Source organism: Bombus huntii, chromosome 17 (genome assembly GCF_024542735.1).
Source record: "Bombus huntii isolate Logan2020A chromosome 17, iyBomHunt1.1, whole genome shotgun sequence".
In the NCBI taxonomy this organism is placed as follows: Eukaryota; Metazoa; Arthropoda; class Insecta; order Hymenoptera; family Apidae; genus Bombus; species Bombus huntii.
The window spans coordinates 1764110-1791520 of record NC_066254.1 but is presented as its reverse complement, the minus strand read 5'-3'; the positions used below and the strand labels follow the sequence as shown (position 1 = coordinate 1791520).

The window sequence follows — 27411 nt, the reverse complement described above, 5'->3', positions numbered from 1 at the left end:
AGCCAACACCACACGGAGTTCCCAAGCGGTCACCCATCTATGTACTATCCGTGCCCAGTCCTGCTTGACTTTCGTGATCGGACGGGAACGAGTACTTTCAACGCGGTATGGGCGTTGGCTGAAGTAATCAGTTTTGTTACTTCATGTTACCGAATAGACAACATATTTAAGAAAACATACATGTATGTATGAGGATAAATGGTATTCTTAAACGTGCTTTCAGATATATAAAATTTCTCCTGCCTTCGTTTCCCAAACAATGGATTGTGAAGTACCGTCATATAGGTACGCGTATACTTAACAAGTAGCGAGTAAAGAGGACGAAACTTCATAATTGATTTTCTAGAATACCAAGTCTTGTGTCAAAACTTGTCACTTCGTACTCGATTTATTTTTGTATAGGAAATCAGGCCCTTTCGTCTTGCACGATCGTAATACTCTAATTTTCTCGACTACTTCAATCTTACAACTATTTAGTTTCACTGGATTGCGTATAACTACCAACATAAAATACTAACATTCACGGACGACACGGCTGTACTAGTCAGGTGACACTGTAGAACGGCTTCTTTGGTCTCTATTATAGTAACGTGGATAAAGCGCAACTGCCAACAAGCAGAAAGGGTCGGAAAACTTGAATAGGCCTGTAGCGGCACTCGACAACAAAACTTTCTAACGGTATCACCGAAGCGCAAGTGCCCACAGGCCTAATAAGCCATCGATATCAGTAAGGTCCTTCCTTTGGCCGAATATTTGGAAGAAGGCGTAGGTGGCAACGATTGCGGACGCGTAACGAACACGTGCATAGGAGGGATATTGACGGATGACAAAAGACACGAATCGGATCAACAAAACAGTTGAGTTGTAACCGAGGGGAGAGAATCGTCAGTTGGAATCAGGAGTTGTACGTAGAGTCGAAATCGAGAATGGTACGTAAAGAGACGAAAGCGAGAATTGTTAATAAATATACTGTTAATCACCACCGAGTATTTCTTTGGTACCCTATACGTCCTACTCCAAAATCACCTCAGGGCTGACGGCCATCAATATATTTCGCCACCGCAGCCGTTGATCCTCAGTTAGCTACCGAAGAGTCAAGAGTCGTCAACCGAGAGTCGTTATATCACGCCCTGTCCAAACATTTTTAACCGTCACTTTGTTGAATTCACATAATAAATGTCTGAATTTTTCTTCCCTTGCTCGTGAAACGTTTAAACCTAAGCGAAATCATTCGAACGACGCAAGGACACGATCAGTGATTTCTTAATTTCACTGCTCCCCGTGCCTTCGACGTAACACAAGCACTCTAATCCAGAAACAGCAGTCATATTACTACCAGAAAGTATCAGAAAAATCGAAAAATGAAATGATAAATGCAAAGCCCAGTCGATTTAACCACATTACATTTAAAATACGAAAACAGAAGCCGCCTAATATCTAATTGAATGATACGCATATAACACAAACAATGCAAGTTAGATACTAAGACTCCACTTAGATTCATAACTTACATGAAAGCAACATACGAAATCAATTATAGACAAAATACGGATAAAAAGAAGACAGATGTACTGGCTAACTAGTCGAAACTCTAAAGTCAGCAAGGAAAATAAACTAAAAATTTATAAAACGATAAAAAAGCCAATTTGAACGTACGGAATACCACTGTGGGGACAGCAGCAATGAGTGAGGTAAATATAAACCAGAGTCGCTTCTGAAAGATACTCAGAACATTAATCAACACCCCATGATATAACAGAAACCAGAATACATGCAAAGACCTAAAAATACCGGCGGTCAAAGAAGAAATGGGCAGGTACTCAAAAAAAAAAATACAAGGAAAAAATGGCAACACTTCCAAACCAGCTAGCTGCTAAAGGGAGCAAAACTCTCATAGAAAGAAGACTAAAAAAAACACCCCACTGACTTCACTACAGTAATAAAATAGTCAAAGTCGAAGATGCTATCCCGCTAGAGATAGCCACCCGCAAATAAAGTCAGAAAAATTTAACAAAATGTCCAGCTGGACAAATTGTAAAGTACAAATTAAATAAAAAAAACGGATTGTGTGTTTGCCCACAAAGGAGTAATCCAAGTGCTGAAAACATTGAATAATACTTGTTACTTGCGAATACTCATACTTAACCCTGCTGCGGTCTTTCATTCAACTAAATTATTCGGTAAGAGTTTGAAGAAGAAAATTACCTTTGCATATAAAGATTCGTTTTTTAGATTTATTTCATTTAGTTAGAAGATTTATTTCATCTTCTAACTAAAGGATCGGGAAAATGTAGTAGTATGTTACTATATCTGTTACGCCATGCAGCTTACCATAGGTCATATTCTTAATTCTCGATCGCGGCACTATAATGTCGCAGACGGATCGTCGCAGCTGCCCGGCAAACAAACATTGTAATGGCAAGCGCATGGTTCATTAAGCAGGGCGACCTCCAGAAACGTCGACTCGTGGCCGTTATTTTACCTCGCGTAAAAGAATGTGGTGTGATCCGAACGTGGTGGGGGTCGCCTTCCAGAAAAAACGGAAAAAAATCGGAAGGCGTGCAGAACTTTTCGAGAAATCGAACCGTCAACACATCTCATATATCGCGCATTACTTATCAAGCAAACGCAGATACATTTTTTTTTTTTTGTTCTCTTTATGTCTTCCTAGTTGATAAGTTGTTAAAATAAACGTTAATTTATTGGTGTTAATTCTGTGGAATTCATTGAACTACCCTTATTATCCTAATCGAAATAAGGGAATCGATCAGTTCGTGGCGTCGATTATTTAATCGTAACGGGAACTTACAACTCTCGTTGACGTGCTATCTCGCGATCGCGTCTCTCCGCGAACGGTCGAAACAATATCCTTCATAACTTTCATTGCAAAGAACCAGTACATTCTATTATCGCAAACAAAATTTTGGCATTAGTGAAAATTTTACAAACTCTTATTTTCTCTTTGAAATGTTCCAATGTATTTATAACGCTCTCTGCTATTTCTTTTGCAGCTTTCCTACGCGGGCCATGTTACTGTCTCATAATATAATTTTGTATCAGTGCGTTTCCTAAATTTTCTATGATCGCACGTCTTTTTCTCAAATATGTCGGTTTCAACAGTCGGATAACATTTTGCTCTATACACTTAAAGAATACAGAAGGGTTAAAAAGAACATGAATTTAATTTGTAAACATTTTGGATTCTTGCATTCTGATATTAACCTTCTGCTTAATCTATTTTCATTGTTAAGAAACATTTTAAACACTATTTGCAATACAAAGATAAGATACTTTACTTCATATACCACAGTGTGAAAATAAAGATAGCTTATTTTTTACTACATATTTAAAATATTTTATTCGTACTGTAGACCAACAACTACTTAAAATAGTATTTAAAACATTTTTCCTATAAATTTGACCCAGCATTGCTCAAGCACAGTTAACATATTCGCAAAGAAAATTCAGAAATAGAAATAACTTTTAATTATATAAATATCTAATTGATCGGTTTCATCAGTCTCTGTAAAATACTATTTCGAATCAATTTTACAGTCTCTCACACCAGTGGTGACAAGTTTAACAGTAATTAAAAAAGTATCGTAAACAATATTGAAATAGTCGAGTAATAATAATCTTTTAATGTTTCGAAAATCATATAGAATAAGTAGAAAAATAATTATTTATGATAATATTGACTTAATTTAACCGTTTGAGTGCCAGGGGTGTTTGAAAAACCAGGTTTGAAAAATCCCGAACGTCACGATAGCCTCTTAATCGATTGCGAAGAGAAACGAGCGGCACAATAGCGCTCGTCATATTTCTTATTTTTATGAAATACATCTATATTTTTATATATATGTACTATTAGTTTATAAATATTTCAAGCTTTGTTCAATAAAAATTATTAAGATAACAATGAAATACGAAATACCGTCAGTCGTCCGTAGCATTCAAATGTACTGGGCTTTTCGACACAAAATCTAAACAGGGCGATCACGTTGCTTGGTACTCAAACAGTTAAAGAAATAACATTACGTCTAACATGCGTGTGTATCTGATATCGCCGATGCCGCACTCTGTAACTCGTTCCCCGTCGAATTAATCTTGGGTGACAGATTTACGAGGGAGAGAAATGACTCAATGCGCGAAGAACAATTGACGAAGTTAAAACTGGAAAAAAAAAAAAAGAAAAAAAGAACAAACAATGAGAAAGTTTCAAATTGTTTTCGACGATTAAGACGAAATTTAGGAATACTTACTGCGGACGATTATGCGATACGAAGCAACTGAAGCGAATGCCGCGACGCGACGTACGACTGAACGAATGCGACTGAATTATCGTACGACGATACGAACGATTAACGATATACTGGTTCGCGAATGCGAGTCGGTGCGCATTTGAACGACCCGCACGAGACGGTTTACTAATCGTTCGCTCACGAAAATGATACTTACCTTCGCGTATGCTTGGAGATACTGTTCACAACTGAAGATTTCGCACAGGACTGTCCACTGATCGTTAAGCCTGATGGAACGACTCTGTCTCCACCAACGCTTACAGCCATGTCCACGAATGCTTGAAGATATTGACGCACCGAAGAAGCCAGCTCTGAAAAGTATCAACTGATAATTACGACTGACGAAACGATTTCGCCTGCACGAGCGCTTAAAGAGCACTGAGAGATTCGTTCTGAGCACTGAGTGGTTCGTTACTCCACGTTTAGCGATTCGAAGGCACGGAAGCTGACTCTCTCATCAACATTCACCATTCAAATACTCGAATGAGACTGCCGATACCGTTATTATACTCGGGCGGGCCCCACTCCAGCGAGCGACTCCAACAAAGATCAATACGGAGGACTCCAAATACACACGCTGATTGGTTTTCAAGAAAATCGAAAAACGGCATATTCGCCCGCAAGATGGCGTTTACTGCGTGAATACGCCCCAAGTGTGGAGGCTCCTTCGTGGGAAGAGAGTGAACGATACCTGGATGAATGCGAGGCTTCGATGTTGTGTAAGGGTGGCGCTCGACCGCTCGGACCGTCAAAATCCGTCCATTATCCTTATAAGAAACTCATAGCATAGGAAATTAGAAATACTGCTACGAGTATCAAAAGGAAACGTTTTAACTGTTGAAGTACCCTTCCAAAATAACGCCTTGACTGCGAAAGCGAGCTACAACGAGCTACAACGAGATAAAAGCTACATACTATCCAAAATAAACAATCTAAAGTACGACACAATTCCTACGATAAAAGAGAAGATGGATAAACAAAATAAAAAAATATGTCTAAAAAGACTCAGCTAGCGTGTTACCACAGACAAATCAAATTTTTAAGTCAAAAGAACTCTAACTCTATCCCTTCTTTCAAACTGCCTCCAGAGAAACCTCCCCTCCACCAAGAATCAGGTATAGCGATACAGAAAATCAATAAAGATATGCAGTCTAGTTATTTCATATCATGTAAAACAACGGAAGAAGTATATGTTATCGGCACTCACTTTTCCAAGACACACACACACACACATACAACGAACATATGGATCGAGGATAATTACCACAGACAAATCAAATTTTTAAGTCAAAAGAACTCTAACTCTATCCCTTCTTTCAAACTGCCTCCAGAGAAACCTCCCCTCCACCAAGAATCAGGTATAGCGATACAGAAAATCAATAAAGATATGCAGTCTAGTTATTTCATATCATGTAAAACAACGGAAGAAGTATATGTTATCGGCACTCACTTTTCCAAGACACACACACACACACATACAACGAACATATGGATCGAGGATAATTACCACAGACAAATCAAATTTTTAAGTCAAAAGAACTCTAACTCTATCCCTTCTTTCAAACTGCCTCCAGAGAAACCTCCCCTCCACCAAGAAGCAGGTATAGCGATACAGAAAATCAATAAAGATATGCAGTCTAGTTATTTCATATCATGTAAAACAACGGAAGAAGTATATGTTATCGGCACTCACTTTTCCAAGACACACACACACACACATACAACGAACATATGGATCGAGGATAATTACCACAGACAAATCAAATTTTTAAGTCAAAAGAACTCTAACTCTATCCCTTCTTTCAAACTGCCTCCAGAGAAACCTCCCCTCCACCAAGAAGCAGGTATAGCGATACAGAAAATCAATAAAGATATGCAGTCTAGTTATTTCATATCATGTAAAACAACGGAAGAAGTATATGTTATCGGCACTCACTTTTCCAAGACACACACACACACACATACAACGAACATATGGATCGAGGATAATTACCACAGACAAATCAAATTTTTAAGTCAAAAGAACTCTAACTCTATCCCTTCTTTCAAACTGCCTCCAGAGAAACCTCCCCTCCACCAAGAAGCAGGTATAGCGATACAGAAAATCAATAAAGATATGCAGTCTAGTTATTTCATATCATGTAAAACAACGGAAGAAGTATATGTTATCGGCACTCACTTTTCCAAGACACACACACACACACATACAACGAACATATGGATCGAGGATAATTACCACAGACAAATCAAATTTTTAAGTCAAAAGAACTCTAACTCTATCCCTTCTTTCAAACTGCCTCCAGAGAAACCTCCCCTCCACCAAGAAGCAGGTATAGCGATACAGAAAATCAATAAAGATATGCAGTCTAGTTATTTCATATCATGTAAAACAACGGAAGAAGTATATGTTATCGGCACTCACTTTTCCAAGGCACACACACACACACATACAACGAACATATGGATCGAGGATAATTAACAGAATTATTATGTCAGAAACAGATAAACTGAAAAATGAAATACAGCAAGACATATCGCTAAATAAGACAGTCTTCACATTCTCTGACGAAAACATCTCGAACAACCACAAACAACAAGACACAGAAATAAACTACTTTACAAATTATAACCAACTAAAAATCATTTTCTCTAAATTAAACAATAAACGCTTACCCAACAAAATAAAATGATATTACACAGTGCTCTTTAAATATGCAATAAACAACACGTATTTCCCAGAAAATGGGAAAAAGCTAAATTAACAGCCATCACAGAAGAAAAAGAAATGAAGATCACTCCTCACCCTCAAACCTGCGATATATAAGTCTCCTACCCAACACAAGCAAAATATTCGAAAGAGTCATAAATAATCCCCTAATCTCCATTTGCACAAAAAATAAGGTAATCCTAAGAAATCAATTCGGCTCCTCAATAATCAATTTTTAATAGTCTATATTCTAAGCATCAAGAAATTGCAATGTTTTAGTATTACGCGACCATTGTTTTAGTTACCATTACCATACATTATATCATTCTCGTTTTGGCACACACTTATGTTTCTTTAAATATTCTATTATTTTGACAATCAAACACAAATAAGGAAAATACTTATTTCAGGCAACACTCACACCGCGCTCAGTGCACTCGTTCTCGTCCGGAGAAGTTAAATCGTTGTGGTGGTTAGGACAGAGAAGAAGCCATATTGGGTCGCGCGACTATATTGCCGCCTCACGGGCTACTTTGGGACCAAGCGTCGGCGTTCGTAAAGCAATACGCCGTTGGACTTAGCGTCTGCGTTCGTAAACCAATACGCGGCTGGACGTAGCATCTGCGTTCGTAAAGCGATAAGCCGCTGAACTTAGCGAAAGAGCAGCTATATTGGACGAGTGCCGATTTCGCCGTCGAGTGACGACGGCACATGTTATCCTCATTATAAGTAAAAACAAAATAAAAATAATAAATAAAAAATAGGAGACACCGATAATGAAACCGAAAGCAACGAGGCGGAACCCACCATAAACTCAACAAAAGAATGTATTAAACGAAAAATAATAATACAAAAAACAACCAAAGACACTAACAGCATCATAAGACTTTCCGCACAAAAGATACGGAAACTCAACCAGCAGCCAAATCTGATGGCCAGGGCTAAAGGGTTAGAGGACAAACAGGAAAGCACAGACGAAGAAAAGCAATACATCCAAGAAGAAAAGGCAGAAAGAAAAGAAACCATGAAGAATACAATTTGATATACAACAAAGCCAAGAGACTATCAAGTCACAACCACAAACTGGACCAACAAAAGAGGCCACAACGCCAAATGCAATTGTGAAATTAATAAAAGCTTTACAAATAGACGACGTCCATTTCACAAAAGTCTCGCGGTTTACGACGAGAAGATCAAGGGAGAACAACATATTGCTCCCAATTTACATAGTTCAATTATCCCCCCAAAGCAACACAAATAACCTATTAAAAATAAGCCGTTGTAACTATTAGGATAAAATGGGAAAAAATAATTAAAAAAAAAAAAAAACAGCATAACACAATGTCACAAGTGCCAGATGATAGGACACACGGCTCAAAATTGCAACCTCAACTACCGCTGCGTCAAATGCACTGAGTCGCATGGACCAGGCGAGTGTAAAATAAAAAAAGAAGACGCAGTAAGCATCCCTAAACTCGTGGAGCTACGCAAAAAGCTCAACGAAAAAATAAACAATGCGAAAAAACCAAAAATCGGACGGATCGCCCAAATAAGCCATAAATACGTCCCTGGACTAAAGTTCGCGGACGTAGCAAAACAGGGAAGAGGCCTAAACCAGGCCATCAAGGACTCCCCGCAATTAACAAATATATCTCCGCGCTTAAATCAAACCCCAAACTCAGCCCCCTGCTTAATAGATCCCGAAAAAGCTTTCGGCACGGTCTGGATGCCAGGTCCTATATACAAAATGATTAAGAAAAACCTTCTGAAATACCTATTTAAAATAGTCTGGGACATGATCACAAGCAGAACATTAGTAATGATCGACGGTTCACACACATCAAGCAAAGAATTCTCCATATAAAACGGTCTACAACAAGGAACGGTAAATTCTTTGTTACTTTTCAGTATTTAGAATAGTGGCTTACTAAATCTCTTTAATCTCAATGCATCCGCCCATAAACGCTCCATAGCCTTCGCAGATGACCTAATCCTCTACGTAACAGACCGCAAAACTAAAACAATAAGAACAGAACTCCAAGAACATTTTGACAAAATTAACGATTACTAATATACATGGAAACTAAAAATCAATGCAAGCAAATGCGAAACCGTACTGTTTATATCCAAGTCAAGTGAAATCGGCCCAATAGAAAAAGAACACTGTAAAAAATTCTAACTAAGAGAAAAAGCAAACGAAGGGGAGCTCATACCACACAAAAATTGCGTAAATAGACGACAAATTAAACTCCAAGCAGCACATCGAAATTCAACTCTTCAAAGCCAGCAAAGCATTCTGGGAAACAAAAAGATTATTGTACTTCAAACATCTCAACAGCAAAGTAAAAATCCTATGCTACCAAGCACTAGTCGGACCGACCATAACTTACGGCTGCCAATCTGGTACAACATATCAGCTTCCCTAATGGAAAAAATTCGCATATTCGATAGAAAATGCATCAGGGCTTGCCTGAGTACTTGCAGATCCGAACACAGCGGAATAAAAAGATATGTCAAAAATAGAAGAAGATAACCATAATAAAACCTGCCTGGACCTACGGAATCCAACTATGGGGTACAGCAAGTAATCCCAACATTGAAATACTTCAACGCTTCCAATTGAAAACACTAAGATCCCTGATAGAAGCACCCTGGTATGTTACCAACGAAGCAATACATCGCGACCTCAAGATACCCACAGTCAAAGAAGAAATAACAAAATGTAGTAATAGATAGATCAAAAGAGTTTACAAACATGGAAACCCCCTAATTACTAAATTGTTTAATACGTCGGACCAGATCCTCAGGCTAAGAAAACACTATCCGTTAGACCTAAGCACTAGATTCAGCTAGATATTTCTAACAAGTAATATTTACGTATTTATAATATTATTATTTATAAACTATACTTACTTATAATGAGTTAACAGGTTTATTAACTTATTATAAATAATTAGCGATGCCACTGCTCCACGCCAGAGAAACTTACTCAAAATTTTCAATGCAAGAATTGATTGTAAAGTACTTATAAAGAAAAAAAAATAAAAGAATCTACGACTTAGCCAACATGCACAGTATCGACTGTCACATCTTAAAACTGACAAGGAACCACTTCGTGCAAGCTGCAAAGATAAAAGAAAATAATTTAATCTTCCGTTACTGAGTTCCAAACAATTCATGTTACAAAAATACGAAAGAAACTACCTCTATTAGAGGCAAGAGGGGAACCAAATGTCCGCGCATTCTTAAGCGTACCCGCAATAGTCTTAGGGACCCATCATAAATCACAGGAATTTGCTAGCTAAGGTCCTTACCATAGGCTGTATTTCTAACCGTCGCTCTCCATCCTACAGTGTCGCAGGCAGATCGTCTTATCTACCCGACGGAAAATATACAATGGATCGACGAGCGTGTCACGTAATTTTTAGGGTTGGTTGGTGGAAATAAAATATAGTTGAGTCGTAACACAACAATTAACTTTGTTTTAATCAACCTTTATTGTGAATTCACCAATCACAATATAACACGCACTGAATTAGCATAAATCACAATTCACTCCAACCACGTTATGTAAGACTTAGTTACAACAATACATTAAGTACGCGACTTATAAGGATAGAGACCGATATAGATATGTTGACTATTCTAAGGATACAGAATAAGTGAAATTTTACTGACGATACTGTGTCTGAGGAAAGCTAGGGGTGGGTGTGTCTAAGGACACGGGACTATCGGATTTGTTGATGACAATTTCGGTTAAGGAAGTGAGGGCAGTAGACACCGTCTCCGATTGGATAATAGGACGGTTGGTGGACCAGGAAGGGTTTTAGCCGCCCTCGCGAGAAAGTTGCCAACGGAACATACCAGATGTGGAGAAAACCAACTTTCTAAGCTAACACGTGGTAGACAATAAACGTAAAGGGAAATTTAAGACAGGAAATACTCGCTTGGTCCGAAGGACCTTAACTATAAAAATGCCAAGGCCCCTGGTGGGCACTTAAGACTATTGAGGGTGCGTGCCAAGGATATGCAGACATCTGGGTGCCATCCTGTCCGTGGTGTGTGGCCTGGTCTCTGATGTGAATTGACGTTACAAGCGCATAGTTGTCACCAAGCAGGGAGTTCTAGAAACGTCGATTTCGGTCCGTTATTTCACACATATAAAAAAGGTGGCATACGTGATACGAGCGTAGTGGGGGTCGTTTCCCAGAGAAGGCAACGAAAAGGATCGAAAGGCAATTAGTCCCTTCTGAAGAGTAAAACGTTACATCGTACACATCGAGGGATATCGCAAGGTCGGGTCGAATTTCTGTAACATATTAACTGTATTCATCGCTAAATAATTAGTGACGTTTTTATTATTACATTCATTATTTTTAAATATACAAGCTATATTAACCTGTTAATACATTGTTAAATTCATTGAACCACCTCTGTTATCTTAATCGAAACAGGGGAACGACTATTTCGCGGCGTCGATTAGCAGAATCGTAGCGAAAATTTACGCCTCTCGCTGACGCGTTTTCCTCTCGACCGCGTTTCTCCGCGAACGGTCGTAACAACTTCCAAGACCAAAATAATATCCCAATAATCTACCATATAAAAAGAAGAATAGGGATTAAAACAATATTCTACGAGGAAAACTTAAATGGACAGACTATACACTATGATATGAATAGACACTATGTGGAGATACAACATGGCCCTTCTCCAAAAAAACACAAAAGACAATCGCAGAAAAAACATAAAAAAATATTGGCGGATACCGAAACCATAATAAAAGATAACAAGAGAAAGAACCACAAAACGCACAGCAACGCTCAAATCTCCCTCCGTGTAAAATAGTGTAAATATTGTAAACATTGTAAATATTGTAAATAATTCTACAGGACACTTCCCCTTCCCCACCCCTTCCGCCCGCTCCCACCCCTTCCCAAAATCCCACAGCCACACGAAACCAAGAGTAGACTACCGAACTGTCTGAAATTAATAGGTACGCAGAAAAATATAAGGAAAGAACGGCAACACAGCCAAACCAGCTAGCTGTTGAAGCGAGCAAAACCCATATAAAAAGAAAACACCTCACTGATATCATTAAAGAAACAAAATAGACATACTAGAAGATGGTATCCCGCTGATGGTAGCCATCCTCATGTTATTTAGCAATGAAGTTAGAAAAATTTACCAAATGCCCAGCTGGATAAATTATAAAGTACAAATTAAATAAAAAAAATATATCCAGTGTTATGTCATAGCACTGTCAAACTACGACCGTTGAACTTCGTAAGACGGAAGAGAATAGCTCTTGAGCTAGTTCTTCGCATCTGCCCCACTGATGATCGTTCGAGATGACGGCGAAGGATAACAGTTTGCTTCTTTTACCGAGTAGTTTATGACACTGTTGGCCCTTGAAGAGCTTTCGGGCCTAGACTCTTAGGTCTCGCTCAGCAGTGTCATAAATCCTTACCTATTCAATGGTTTTGAACAGTATATTTGCATTTTTTTTACATATTATAGAAGTTTCATTGTAGTACATACGTATAAAACTTGTGTAAAAAGATGATACTCAACTTTTTAGTATTTTAACGTGTAAGAAGCAAAAAAATGTATTATTCGAAGAGTATTTAAACTAAGAGTATTCATTTAATTTATTTAGTATAAATTATTTTATTTCAATGGGAGAAAGAAAGAGTTATAGTATTACGTTATTGATAAATTTAAAAAACATACATAACCTAAATATTTTTTTTCTTCTCTGTCTATCTCACAAATCTGTTATTTATAAAAAAAGAGCATTAAGAATATCGGGAATACCCTGTATACTACCTAGTATTACTTTAAATTAAAATATTTCCTTCTTCCTTAAATTGTTTAAAATATTGTAACTCGTGAATTTATTTAGGTGCTTGGTAGAAGAAAAGCTTGGTTCAAAATTTGTTGAATTCAGATCTCCACCTTTTCATAAATCCTTTGAAGGAACCAGTTCAATCACGCCTATATTTTTCATTCTCTCTCCAGGCGTTGATCCGTTGAAAGTTAGAAATTTATCAATAGTTACAAACATTTTTTATGCATAACAGATCTGTTAATTTTCTTTTTTATTTACATAATATGACATCGGCTTATTAGTTATTAATAACCATTTAGTATTGTGTTATCGATCGAAACAAAAATCCAGTAGTTTGTTTATAATCTATCAGGATAGTTTCCAAAGATTATCAAGATTCGTCTAGGTGAGCTGTTTAAATTTATCTGAGGAAAGGAAAAGAAAATTTGACTGAAGGTTCTTAAGAATCTTTTGTGCTCTTTTTTGTTAAGTACTTCGGGCCTCCAAGGTTCTGAGCTAAGTATCGTACGGTCCCTCACAATCTGCTTACTAAAAGACATCACTATTTTCCCCACTCCGTAGCAAGATCTTTAAATGAAGTCTACTCTTTATTCTTCTTCCCATTCGCGACCAGACGCGCGCAATTGCGAAGTTAAGACACGACTCTGCTACTACAAAGTATATGAAAGGCATACATACATGTACATATACGTGCTATGCACACGTGCAATGTAGTCGCGCGCGACTGAACGTCATTTTGCTGTTAGAATATCAGGAATCCTTACTGAGGATTTTTTTTATTTATTTATTTATCTAATGTATAGCACTATTAACTTATAATAATAATAATATATATAATGTATAATATAGTATGCAATGTATTGTAAGGACAAGAAAGGATGTTCTATTTGAAGTGAAGTACAGTTTTATTTTAACAAGCAATACCCAATGCAAAAACTGACTACAATATCTTCGTAATCCTTATTCTCACACTGGGCTCACAACTTCTGTCTTCCCAGGTCAAAAAATGCTGACCCTCAACTCTCGCAACTTTCTCCCACTCCTTTACTCATTTAGCTTTGACGTCACCAAGGCACGCTCTCTCTCTCTCTCTTTCTCTCTTCCCCAGCACCCTTACGATTCTTAGTTTATACCTTAAATTTACAACTTATACTATCTCGAGAAAACTCGAACTTAAATATATGTAATATCGAAAAATAAGGATAGAAATTTTTTTTTTCGATTACTTACAATTTATTAATATTAAATTGAATATACAAATATAAATTGGACAGAGAACGATATTTAACGGAAACTAAATGCAATACTCGTATCTATATCAAATAACTTTACAGTTATTTGATCACTCTCGTCACAACGAATCTAATACACACTCTCTCACTCTCTAACAACTCTATCAATTCTCACGACTCTACTCTTCGACGACTCGAAACCTCTAACGACTCTACTCTTCGACAACTCGAAACCTCTAACGACTCTACTCTTCAACGACTCAATTCGCTCTGATCTTCGCCAATACACTCCTGCCCGGTCGTGCTCGTTCTTGCTCTTGTCCTCTCACACACATACACACTTTTCGGCTCACATACTCTGGCCTCTCGATTGCCACTCCTTGAAATATGAAACCGTACCTCTGTTTTGACGCTGCTTATCCTTTCTCGCGTCGCTGTTACTAGGCGCTCTTGGATGTAAACAAACCACGAAAGACGACGTACACGGTTTTTTCTATTTTCAACCGATCTCTAATTCAAATCTATTCTACGATATTACATATATGATAGTCCAAGTGTATATACCCCTTTCTTTTTGATATTACATACCGCTATATAGGGCGAAACTATAGAAACGTTATCTATCCTCGGATTTCTATGATTTTAGGATATGTTATAGAAATATTTTGAACAACCTTTACCTTTATAGTATACTGTATATAAAGAGTGAACTTGTTTAGTTTTCAATATATTGGCAAGAAACTACCAGCTCAATTATAGTGTATTTCTGCCTATAGATGTTCATCTCTGACAGCGTATGCGTCGGTCTGGTTACCAGTCGTCGGTCACTTATCTTCTGTGTATTAACAATTACTCAATTATTTAATATTTGAACCCAATACATTGATGATATTCACTTATAATCGAGTTATAAGTTACTAGTCATAACAGACTCTTGTAGCCTCGCATGTGTACGTTGTGCACGAAGCCTTTAAACTCGCCCAACCCTCGTATTAAAAGAGAAGATAAGTGACCGGCAATCGGTAACCAAACTAACGCATAAGCTGTCACGGTTGCACAACTGCAGATGTAGAATTCACTGTAGTGATATCGATAGTTTTTCGTGCATATCCCGGAAACTGAGCGAATTCACTTCTTATATAGGAAAAGGTTATTTGAAATATCGATTTCCACAATACTTTCAAAAACATGGAAATCGAAGACTAGTTAACGTTTCTGCAGTTCCACCTACCAAATCATATTCTCTTAGACGCTATTCAATTTTTATGCGAAAGATTTTTCCATAAAGTAAGTAATTTTGTAATAGTTTGAAATGATGAAGTTAGATGCTTCATCCTATTTAGCGTAGATTATCATACGTTCAAAGGAATAGCTTTCTGTTTGTTCATTGTGAATTCATTAATTGGGAAATGTAAACATTTTCTAATGTAACTTCAATGTAAGAGCTAATGAAATTTTAAGATCATTTTCCAAAAGAACGGTTTATTTGCAACCCATGGTTCCTTGCAGATATTACGTGATCCATTAGATATCCATTACACGATGCCATACAAAAAATTTACCTTTGAAATTCTATTGTACGGTATCTTTCTTTAATAAATCTGCACCGATCTGAAAGTGTGGGATCATCTATCAAAGTCATGAGATATATATAATTCATGAATACCCTGAACAACCAATAACCTATAAGCAAACTGCGCAACATTTAATAATTTTTCTTTAATGCAATATAATTGTAACACCTTCTTACTCTTCTCATTTCCTATACTCTGTTGCTTTCGATGGCATATGCTTCGTTTATCAGTTTATAACCTGAATCGAAGACAATTAAAATTAAGAATTATGGATACCTAATGAATTATACAAAAACATGTTACGAAAATCAACGTGATCACATCGAATATGTATTTACAATAACGACAACGATAAAAATTCAGGACGTCGAAAAACTGGGAATGCAATTGGGTTTCACTTTCGGAGGAAGGAATTTCCATAATGTGTCATTGGGTCAAGGTCAAGAACCCATAGCGGAAGAAGCCATAGAACTTTCCGCGAACGAAGGCCATTGGGTAATTTTGCAAAATGTCCATTTGGTGAGGAAATGGTTGCCTACATTAGAAAAAAAGATGGAACAGTGCTCGGAGAATCCACATGATGATTATCGATTGTTCATTAGTGCGGAACCCAGTCCTGATCCTCATGAATCGATAATACCTCAGGTAATAAACAATTGTATAATTTGAAAAAGCAAAAGAAAATATGCACTTTTAATTAAGTTAACATGTGCTAATTATATTCTTTAACCCTCCGTCGGTAATATGGTCTTTCTCTAACGCGGTCGGCATTACAGGTCCTTCAGTAACTGGTCTAATTTCTTACTGTTTTTTTGCCTTAATAAAATCTAAAAAAATTCCGAGGTACCTATTATAGACCCAAATTCACTATATAAGTGATACTTTAGCCAATAAATAAGTAGATAATGTCGATAGGAAACACTGATTACTAAATTTAAGGTTCGTTAAATTGTACACCGGGTATACTAGAATCAGCCATAAAGATCACGAACGAACCACCATCTGGAATTCAAGCGAACATCCACAAAGCGTTGGATAACTTTACCCAGGAAACTTTGGAGTCCTGCAGCAAGGAAACCGAATTCAAAGCAATATTATTTGCACTTTGTTATTATCACGCTGTACTTGCAGAACGTAGAAAATTTGGGGCGCAAGGATGGAATAGGGTAAGTAACTTTAAATCTTAATGGATCATAACGTTAAATTAGAAATTTAGGATCGAAGATTTGTAAATGTTGAAACAATGAGAGAAGGCAAAAACAATGTTTACGATATCTTGTGTAATGTAATAACTTAAAATTAATACTCTTTCACAGATTTTTTATTAATTATAAGACATATTTGGAATAGATCTCACAACTGTGGTATAATTTAAAACGTACTATAAGTGTCTTCCTTGTAGTCTGCAATTAAATTAGGAAAAGCTACTAAGTTTTTACTAGTGATGATATTAGCAAAGTTTGTAAATTATATTCTTCAATAATTGTTGCTTTAGTAAATATATGCTTTAATAATAAATTATTAAATAATTTAGAACGTAACTATGCACAAATAGCAATTAAACAAATTTCTCTGTTACTATGTTGTTAATCGTTGTTAAGAAATCACATTTACATATACAGGGTGGTTGGTAACTGGTGGTACAAGCGGAAAGGGGGTGATTCTACGCGAAGGAAGAAGTCGAAAATATAGAATAAAAATTTTTCGTTTGAGGCTTTGTTTTCGAGAAAATCGACTTTGAATTTTCGCTCGGTACGCGTGCATTTTATCGCGTCTCGTTATAACGGATCTCACTGTAGATTTTTAAACAAATTTATAGAATAAAAATTTTATTTTTAATTTTTTTTTTATTTTCGACTTTTTTTTTGCGTAGAATCACCCCCTTTCCGCTTGTACTACCAATTACCAACCACCCTGTATATATATGTCGGGGTCACATTACGATTACGGTTAGGGGCGTGAAACGAATCTTCATTTGGATTCGATTCGACATTATTGTTATGCAATAGAGCAGGTATCTACCAGTGCAAATATGATTATTACAGAATTTGACAAGTAACCATGGTAATTAGATACTCGAGAAGCTAATGACAATGATCCGAGATTCAATAACTAGGTACAACTTGCTTGTCTACGGTACAAGTATTACTGAACTAACTCTAACATAGAATATCCACCGAGCGTAAAGACGCTATGTAACTCTCTAATGCGACCTCACGAGAGAATCACTTTCTATCGCGATGATGCTGCAGAGGAAAACTACGATGGGATGACGTTGCTGTTAATTGGTCCATTTCCATGTTGGTAGTTAGAGACGGATGCTAGCCGTCGTTGAGGTAAACTTGCTAGCGGTCAGCGTCGTTCGTGAGAAAAATAGATTTTCCCTATCTTCTGTTTGTCTGTTTGAAGGACTTTAGTTAACTAGATCTTAAGATTTTATAACGGTTCCTCAGGCTAGCTGAACATGTACAATGGAGATGCGTCGACATCTTACTCGAAGAATAGGTTCTGCGTGTGGCGAGCCACGGGACAGAAACCGTTGGAATGTTTACTGTCGCGTGTCGCTACAAATATTTCTTTTAAGGAGAGCTGTAGAATTACTCCATACCTTTGTTAGACAAAGCGTTCATCCCGTGACCGCGGCTTATATGTGTTTCTGGAACCTAATTTCCCAATTGTATGTTATATAAAATACCTTTAATTATATCAGAAAGAAAGAAATCATTGTCGAATTATACCATATGATGAGTGCAATGACAAAGCGACATTCTCCTATGCGACTCAGATTACTGTTACAACTCTTGGAACATATTGCCGTACTTCTTCCATCATCATTAAATCAATTAGAACATGATCAACTTAAAACTATTGAAATGTGACATTAAATTCAACTAAAATAAGTTTAGGTGCGAACTGATATGAATCAAAGTTTTTTCATCTTCAGATTATTAATCTACAGATAATTCATAGTAAATAGAATATGAATCTGCCTGAACTGAATCCAGAATAGCTGGATTGAGTTTGTGTAAATTCATATTAATTGAGAACATCGCTCCAATCTATTACAATAACTTTCTTTAAGAAAAAATGGAAAGTATAAAATTTGACATTTTCAAGCATCTTTATTTCTTCGCATACTCGCCTTTAATATCCTGTACTTTGTGCCCTTTAGCTGAACTTGGGAAACAATCTTTTGCTTGAACTATTATATATTCGAGAAGATGACAAACCAGATATTAACGAATCTTCTTTCAGACGATATTAACGGGTCATTCATATTGTTTACGTGTACCAAACGCAGAATTTTCCTTTTTTGCCAATTAACATTAAAATCTAAAAACTCTTACAACATTATTATTCAACTTTATTGCAATCTTATTCAGCAATTAATCTATTCTAATGACATAACGAATCATTATGTAGTTACCATCGTCGGTATGGCTAGGTGGTTTTTTCAATCCTCAATCATTCCTAACTGCAATTATGCAACAAACCGCACGCAAAAATGAATGGCCATTGGACAAAATGTGTTTATATTGCGAAGTACTGCGAAAAACCAAAGAAGAAATCACGTAATTATTAAAAACATTACTCCGTCATTCTTTCAAACATATCCTTTATTTTTGTTTGTCCTTACTGTATGATGTTAATGTCGGGTATAGTATACTTATCGCACATGTACAATGGTGAAAAAAAGTATTTGTACATACACATCCTTATTTTTTAATGAACCTTTTTATGGCGAAATCCACGATTTATTTTCGTAGAATCAATTTTTGGTAGTCGTATGAAAGTACTATTATATATATTATTATATTATATTATATAGTATATAATACTATTAAATGACACAAAGATTACTGCGGATGAGCGGGGAGAATGAAGAGGCACGCGCGCGTACAAACGCACACAGGGTTAGAGCGTTGGTTCATTTATAGTATTGTATATCACTTTTTGTTATTTATTAATTTCAATTTATTATTAAGACGATATGATTTTTTGAGAACGCGATGTAAACTTGTGAGGATTTGTAAGGTTAAACGAAAGCGAGAATGGAGTTTATAGCAGCGAAAACGAGCAACGAATTATTGTCTGAACTAGAAGTCATGTACACCCATAAGGGAGACGATAAATAATGGCATTAGATTTAATATATATGAATCTAATTAATTAGTAGCTACATAAATGCTCTAATAAATACAATGATGTACAAATATTGTTTATAGCTACTGAATTTGCGATTATCTTCTTATATATATATATATGTCGGAGATGAAAGAACACCGGAGCCTTTGGAATTTTGGATAACCCCGCAACATTGTAACCTAGAGTCTACTATAGCTGTAATTGAACAATTGTAGTTATTCAACCCGATTGTAATTATTCGAGAATTGTGATAATGAGCTTGGGCTCGAGGCGACAGTCAGTCGCCGAACGTAGCCGCGGTCACGGGATGAACGCTTTGCCTAACAAAGGTATGAAGTAATTCTATAGCTCTCCTTAAAAGAAATATTTGTGGCGACACGCGACAGTAAACATTCCAACGGTTTCTGTCCCGTGGCTCGCCACGGGCAGACCCTATTCTTCGAGTAAGATGATTGCCAGATGTCGATGCGTCTCCGCAGTACATGTTCGGCTAGCCCGAGGGCCCGTTATAAATCTTAAGGTTTAGTTAACTAAAGTCCTTCAAACAGACAAACAGTCTTTGTCCCAACTACGGGAAGATAGGGGAGACATATTTTTCAACGAGCGGCGTCTCCCACTAGCAACTTTCCCTCGAGGGCGGCTAGCATCCTTTTCTAACCACCGATATGGAGATTAACCAATTAGCAGCAACACTTTCTGAACGAAGGCTTTTCTCGACGAATCCGATGATCTCGTATCCTTAGACACACCCCGTTATAGTTTTCCTGTGTGGCATCATCGGGACGGAAAAGGCATTCTCGCCCGCGATCTCATCGATCCAAGAGTAACGCCTTCGCGATCAGTGATTATTCTCTCAGACTTAGACTTTGTGAGTACGTTCTGTTGTCATCCCGTTGACCGCGGATTCGTTATTGAACCTAGGATCATTGTCATTAGTATCTCGAGCACCTAACTACCGCGGTTACTTGTCCGGTTCTATAATAATCGTATTTGCACTAGTCAATGTCTTCTCTATTGCATAACGACAACGTGTAACCCAAACGAAGATTCGTTTCACGCCCCTAACCCTAATTCTAATGTAAACCCGACATATATATATATATATATATATATATATATGTATGTGTGTATACATGTGTATATACAAATATTTTAAAGTATTAATAAATAAAGATATCTTAACTGTATTTTTAAATATTTTTAATATTTTATTTCAAGTACATTTATTTAAATAAACTCACTAGTTTTCATCGTTAACAAAATTCAGTTACAATTTGTATAAATTTTATTCCAGAGTAATAATAATAGATTTTTCACTAAAACTTTACAGATCAGCACCAAGAGAAGGCGCTTATATAAACGGATTGTACATGGAAGGTGCACGATGGGACGTTCAAACAGGATGTATCATGGACTCTCGATTTAAAGAATTGTTTCCATTATTACCAATAATGTATATTAGGGCGATTACACAGGACAAACAAGATTTAAAGAATATGTATGAATGTCCTGTGTATAAAACACGATCGCGAGGTCCTACTTATGTGTGGACGTTCAATTTAAGAACTAAGGAGAGAGCTAGTAAGTGGATTCTTGGTGGAGTGGCAATTCTATTACAAATCTAATTTTATAAATTAAATTATGGACTAAATATGCAATTAAAATGAAGATTTTCGAAATTGACAAAGAGTGTTGATATTCATTTTTCACACACAATATTATTTTACGCAAGATAATATTTATATGAAAGAAGAAGTACAACGCTTCTCTACGCACGATTACAGTTTATTTCTCCATTTTAAATTTCTTTACAACTTACGAATTTTGGGGGGGCTGTGAGATTTTGGTGAGGGTTGGAAGAGGGTGGAAGGGAAGGGGAAGGGATGGGTGTCCTGTAGAATTATTTACAATATTTGCAATGTTTATAATGATTTGAGCGTTGCCGTTTTGTGGTTCTTTCTCTTGTTATTCTTTATTATTTTTTCGGTCTAAACCAAAATATTTTTATGTTTTTTGTGTGATGGTCTTCTGCGTCTTTTTGGGAAACGGCTATGTTGTATCTCCACCTAGTGTCTACGGTCTGTCCATTTAAGCTTTCCTCGTAGAGTATTGTTTTAATCCTTACTTTTCTTTTTATATGGTAGATTATTGGCATGTTATTTTGGTCTTGGAGCTAGTTTCTTTCGTCTAGGTATAAAAATGCTTCGGGGGGATGTAAACTGTTGTCAGTGTATATTTGTAATATGAATCGTTTAGAAATAAGCAACTGAAGATTAAGCTATTTTCTATTATCTTTGCAGATTGCGCGAAGTGGTTTATTGTTAGCTTTAAGATGTGACAGTCGATACGGTGGATGTTCGCTAAATCGTAGATTCTTTTATTTTTGACGTGTTTTTTGAATCCGCTGTTTTCGAATCTGCAAGTACTCAGGCGAGCCATAACATTACGATCTGTGCTATTTTCCATAGTGCAGGAAAGTACTGTATTCTTAGAATTGCGTTGAATATTATCGTTGTTAGTCTTATTGCCTTTGGGGGAAGGTCTTTTAAGATTTTTCCATTGATCAAGTCAAATCCTGGGGCTTTACTTGTCTTTGTTGCCTTAATTAAGTTTGTAACTTCTTGCGCTGTTGTGCTGAGTATGGTGCAGCGTTTATCAGTTGTGTTGCTGGCATTTTCCACTTCTTCATTTGTTTGCTATCTTTTTTTTTTTTTTTTTGTACGTGAAGAAATCCTCATGGACACTCCGCTGTTGCAATAATCGCGTGACAGCAGAGTAGTGTCGGATTCCTACCGACTAAAACTCCACGATGACCATCCTACGCGTATGACAGGAGTGCACCAGGAACCTCTTATGAATTAACTTCTGTTGCACCCCCTTCCCGCGTTGTCTTGTTCGAGCCAGTCCTAATACTTCCTGACTATTGAATTGGCGATGGGGGGGGGGGGGGGGGGGGAGACGATGTAGCTGCTCTAGGTCGCCTGACTGCCAACCAACGTTGGGTGCATTATTAACGGCGTTTTTCTTAATTTCACAGCAAAATATGTGAATACACAGTTTTGACAGTCCTGTCTTATTAAGCAGATACAAGCATATGAGTCCAATGGATATATATCCTATAATTTGCAACGTGCTGAGACCCCAAGTTTTAATTTGTGTTATTCTGTGCGAAAAAGTTAATTGATTGGCTCTATCTTCTATTTGACTCAAGGTATCAGTATAGCCGTTTAGGTTGCTCATTACTTTGGGAGTTTTTTCTAAGATACCAAGCATTGAGGATAGATCTACGTTATTAGTTATATTTATGGTTTTAACCTTAATATCGTAAGAAACGTTCTTGGGATTACCACTGATTCTCATATGGTTGTCTCCATACAATATATCTACAGTTATTTTAGTTCTCAACAGGGACGGTTGCTTCAGTTTGACAATTTGATGACCTTCTTCCGAGAATATATTGAGTTCTATTGGTTTTTTTTGGTATAGCTATGTAGTGATTTTCGTTTTTGAGCGGTATAAAAGTTACATCTACGATTTTATAGACTGTGAATTTACAAAATCTCATGGTATTGTCTACACTAATTATTTCGGATGCGCAATCGTGTTTCAAATGTCTATAATGTATGAGTTAAGTTTGTTTACAAATATATAATTCGCGTCTGATTCGACATTGCTTGTCCAAATACATCTGGTCTACATTCACATAAGTTAATCCTGAGGTAAAAAATATCGGACGTTCGACTAATGGAGCGAGAAATGCTCCGTTCTTTTGAGTCGGTATGGGGTATACCTGTTCTATATCCCAGTCCGAGTCAGTTATTGTTGGGATTGAAATTTTAAAGAAGATCTTTTCGCTTTGGACAAACAGTGTGAGTGTAGAGATGTCTAAGATGTTTTGGAAGTTACCTTCCTCTGGTAAAAATTCTTTATTCATGGTGTGCTTTCCTAAAGCCTTAGCGTATTGTTCTAAGAAAGTGTGATGATTTATGATCTGGGGGCTAATAATTCCTTGTTTTCCTAGTAGAATTAGATTGAACATTTCATTGAGTTGAAAGTGTAAATCTGACAAAGCGCTTTCTATAGAAATAATCTTGACTACTAGAAGTTCTTGCTTGTTTACCTGATTTATTTCATTTCGTATGTCCGCGTTTACCTTTTCTAATTGCTTTAGGCTGTCGGTGTTTAGGATTTTCCTAATTAGAGCGGTTTGGTTAGTTACAATGGTTTTTAATTCGTTTCCTTCGCTAAATAGTTTGTCGATATTCTGGTCTATCAACTGTAAGTCGTCAGAATCTAGAGTTCCGAAGAGTGTTTTGCTGATTGAGCCTATAGCGTTTATCAATCCTCTCTTAACTTTAGAGTGAGTCAGTAATCTTAAATGTGTTCCTAGCGTTTTGACGTTGTTAAACTTGTTGGTTAAGGAAAGTATTTCTGATTTTACTCGACACGAGGTGGTACAATGTTTCTGGGTCTCTTTTATGTGTTTTCCTAATGTATCGATGTGGTTAGTTATATCACCTACATCTATTCCTATATATACATTAACTTCCTCATTGTACAAATAAGCTTTAGATATTTTTCCGAGGAAAATTGCATTGTTTTCGATTGGTATTAATTCCAGGCCGAGCACGAGGGTTGTGCATGAGATAAGCGTCCTGAAAAATAAGTTTTTAACCTATTACCGTGAATTTTCTTAATGACCTTATCGATTATTATCTCGTAATACGGTGTTTTGACTTGATGGATTTGATATGGCTCTAACCATTCGGTATCCAATTTGTCTTTTTTGTGATCGTTGTGAACTAGTACGAAATCTCCTTCTTCGAAAATCGTTTGGGTTCGCACGATCTTTCTTTTTTTATCTCGAGCGTATCGTTTCTTACTATTTATTAGTGTTTGCCTCGCTAACTCCATATATTTATTTAACTGTTTTTGCCATAGAGAGAACATATCATTATACGTTAAGTTGGTGGTTTTTGCAATTGCGGACGGTAAATTAGCTTTTCTTCCGAACGTTAATTCAAAAGGGGTAAATCCTGTTCCTTCGTGAACTGCTGTATTATACCCTAAACATATAAAATTGAGTATCTCGTCCCATTCTTTACCGTCGTTATCCCGTAGGCTAGTACGAATTAGATCTATCGGCCGTGTGGTGTTCTCAAGCGTGATATTTCTTCTTGCGTTAGGTGTACCTTGGAATTGGGCGTCGGCGCTCGCAATTGGTCGATTCATTATTCTTCCTCTTGCTATGTTTTTGTTGCGTTCGATTTCCCCTATAAGTAACTCTGCCTCGAAGGCTGCATCCTGTGCTTGTTGGAGATTCTTTGGTCCTTTAGATGATGTGCGTGTTTCTATTTCGGGTTTCAAATTTACGGTGAAAATCTTGGTGGCTCGTTCGTTTTCAAGACCTATAGCGACTGCACGACGTATCGGATCGCGAATTTCGTGTTGGAGTGCGTATAGTAGTTCGTTGAGGTTGTGTCGGAACCTCTTCACATAACTGTGTACCGATTCGTTGAAGTTTTGTCGTGTACGTTGCAGTTTATCGCGGGCTCCGTTGGATGTGATACTCACGGATACAAATTTTCTGAGGCTATCGAACAGGTCTTCATAGCTTTCGATTACAGAGTGGCGGATACTCTACGTTCTGCTTCTCCGATGATTCTTTGTGTTAAAATGAGGCGTAATAGCGTGCGTCTTTCTCGACATTCGGCTCGAGCTTCTTTTACCCGCTTAATAAACCCTTCTACTCCTATATCATCTTGTCCATTGAGCATAGGGATGAAGTCTAAGCAGGTTTTTGCACTGTACGTAGGATTGTCGTAATCTATAGTTTCTTCTTCACTGTCTATATGGTCCGTTTCGTTTTTCGTCTCGGTCTTTTTAGGAACATGTGGTTGATTTTTCCGAATAGTGCTGGCACTAGCGTCTTCGGTTATAATAGAGTTGAATTCAGATGTAGCGACTGACTGAATTCCTAATCGTAGTTCAGCGTAATTCCTACCTAAGAGTTCGATTTCTCTAACGCGTTGTTGACTTTCGTTTTGTATTAATTTATGCAAATTATTAAAAGCTAGTTCGTTTCTTTCGTTCTGCTTCTGCATAGAGTCTAGTATGGCCCGAATATTTGGATCCATACCAGTAGCCATAGGGCTAACAGAAGATGTGTCTTCTGATTTTTTGCTCATAGTGGTTATTGTACTGTTGTTGGAGTCTGTACTAGCGAAGCTATTGCGACGAGTACGATAATATTTAAAAGAATCCAGTTCTTTACCTGAATATTCTTCTTTTCGTGACCAGTTTCAGTTTTGGTGATGACCGTAGTCCGCTTTCCGTAGAAGTCGTTTTCACGCAAAGTGAGCTGATCTGCAGAGGTCCGCTGATCCCTCAATCTTCAATGATGCACGTATGCCGAAATGCGTAATTTCGTTTTCTTGAAGTTGATGGATCCTGGCAGGATCGCCAAAATGTCACGTAAAATGGATACTTGGGTTGCGAGAGAAAAGAAAGCTGAGTCGTAGCCCAACTATTAATTCTCTTTTATCGAACTTTATTATGACTTTGGCACTTACAGTAGAATAACGTTGAACAGAGAAAGGGGTGTTGTACAAGAACAGCAACTAGAACGAGAACTCCCCGGGCTGGGTGAAGTCTCGGCTTATATACACCCTGGCTTGGGGATGTTGGGGGGTTTGGTGTGGATTCCAAGGAGTCCGAAAGTCGGGGTTGGGGCCTTATCTCTGATGGGGACTAAGATGCGTCGCGGCGTTGGCGTCCGACAGTCGGGAGTCGATGTCTCTTCTCTGAGAGGTAATTGGTGTCACAGTATCTTGGTGATTTTTCTGTAAGCTTCTGGGTTCCTCGGCAGTATTTTTACTTTATTGTTATTTATCTTTAGGTTATAGTCCTCCTTGGAGATATCTCTCTCTAAGGACTTGATCATTGTCTGTATGTCGATGACGTCGTCCACAAATATTGGTGGGGGAGGGGGGATTCTCTGTGATTGTTGGTTTGGCGGCGGGTCTGCGATTTCCATGGCGTCGTTAGTGGATTGCAGTACGGCGAACCTGTTGCGGGTGTTTATTTGTATGTTATCCACTGCAATTGTAGCATTTTACATCGTTTATTTTTCCCGTGTATGGGCAGTTCATTGTTAGATGCTTTTCTGCGCATTTGACACACGCCAGGTTTCTGTTGCAGTAATTTTTTGTATGTCCATATTGTTGACACCGCATGCATTGTGGTATGTCTATTTTATGTCTGGGTGGCTCGACTGTAATTATTGTGTTTAATTATTGTGATTACTGCTTTGTAGCTTTTATCAGATTTGGGTTGGCAAGTATGATACCCAGCGCATTTTTCCTTTAGCGCTTTTGTCACTTTCCTATAGATTTCTGGGGTATTAGTTTGTACTTTTACCCGATCCAGTTTGAGTTGTTTAATGGTGTAGTTTTCTTTTCCTGCCGTGCTGTTTAGCAAATCAATGAGGGGGTCTATTATTTTAGCGTCTATGTAGATTGGTGGTAGCTTGGGAGTGTGTGTTCTTGGTTTTTCTGTTGGGTCTGTGTCCATCTCTTCTGTCAGTGAGCTGAAGCAGTTTTGT

At 37.3% G+C, this 27411-nt stretch overlaps 4 protein-coding genes and 1 pseudogene across 4 annotated transcripts in view; 3 read left to right on the top strand and 2 right to left on the bottom strand.

Moving 5' to 3' along the window:
• On the bottom strand, positions 1–119 carry LOC126875289 (5S ribosomal RNA; annotated as a pseudogene).
• Positions 120–5140: 5021 nt separating this feature from the next.
• Positions 5141–27411, top strand: part of LOC126874983 (uncharacterized) — a 57044-nt gene continuing 34773 nt past the window's right edge. The window contains exon 1 of the mRNA XM_050637571.1: positions 5141–8351. Coding sequence (XP_050493528.1) covers positions 5293–6780 — 1488 coding nt within the window. The 5' untranslated portion in view covers positions 5141–5292 and the 3' untranslated portion in view covers positions 6781–8351. The remainder of the gene's footprint in view (positions 8352–27411) is intronic.
• On the top strand, positions 15942–17145 carry LOC126875141 (dynein axonemal heavy chain 9-like). The gene is made up of 3 exons (XM_050637865.1): positions 15942–16320; positions 16602–16828; positions 17065–17145. The coding sequence occupies exons 1-3, from the start codon at positions 15942–15944 to the stop codon at positions 17143–17145; spliced, it is 687 nt and encodes a 228-aa protein (XP_050493822.1).
• LOC126875012 (dynein beta chain, ciliary-like) lies at positions 19066–22726 on the top strand. Its single transcript, XM_050637634.1, has 2 exons — positions 19066–19234; positions 21139–22726. The coding sequence occupies exons 1-2, from the start codon at positions 19146–19148 to the stop codon at positions 21431–21433; spliced, it is 384 nt and encodes a 127-aa protein (XP_050493591.1). The 5' UTR covers positions 19066–19145; the 3' UTR covers positions 21434–22726.
• On the bottom strand, positions 22833–25996 carry LOC126875140 (uncharacterized). Its single transcript, XM_050637864.1, has 3 exons — positions 25948–25996; positions 25538–25812; positions 22833–24483 (listed from the first exon to the last, which is right to left on the bottom strand). The coding sequence occupies exons 1-3, from the start codon at positions 25994–25996 to the stop codon at positions 23437–23439; spliced, it is 1371 nt and encodes a 456-aa protein (XP_050493821.1). The 3' UTR covers positions 22833–23436.

What these genes read in the sequence shown, in the direction of transcription:
- LOC126875012 (XM_050637634.1), top strand. Translation starts at nt 19,146, where the DNA reads ATGCAACAAACCGCACGCAAAAATGAATGGCCATTGGACAAAATGTGT. An exon ending in AAAACCAAAGAAGAAATCAC is followed by an intron (nt 19,235 to 21,138) that starts GTAATTATTAAA and finishes AAAACTTTACAG; the next exon opens with ATCAGCACCAAGAGAAGGCG.
- LOC126875140 (XM_050637864.1), bottom strand. Translation starts at nt 25,996, where the DNA reads ATGAGCAAAAAATCAGAAGACACATCTTCTGTTAGCCCTATGGCTACT. An exon ending in TGTTAGCCCTATGGCTACTG is followed by an intron (nt 25,813 to 25,947) that starts GTATGGATCCAA and finishes TCGAACTCTTAG; the next exon opens with GTAGGAATTACGCTGAACTA. An exon ending in TAGAAGGGTTTATTAAGCGG is followed by an intron (nt 24,484 to 25,537) that starts GTAAAAGAAGCT and finishes TCACGGTAATAG; the next exon opens with GTTAAAAACTTATTTTTCAG.
- LOC126875141 (XM_050637865.1), top strand. Translation starts at nt 15,942, where the DNA reads ATGAATTATACAAAAACATGTTACGAAAATCAACGTGATCACATCGAA. An exon ending in ACCTCAGGTAATAAACAATT is followed by an intron (nt 16,321 to 16,601) that starts GTATAATTTGAA and finishes ACTAAATTTAAG; the next exon opens with GTTCGTTAAATTGTACACCG. An exon ending in GGGCGCAAGGATGGAATAGG is followed by an intron (nt 16,829 to 17,064) that starts GTAAGTAACTTT and finishes TCTTCCTTGTAG; the next exon opens with TCTGCAATTAAATTAGGAAA.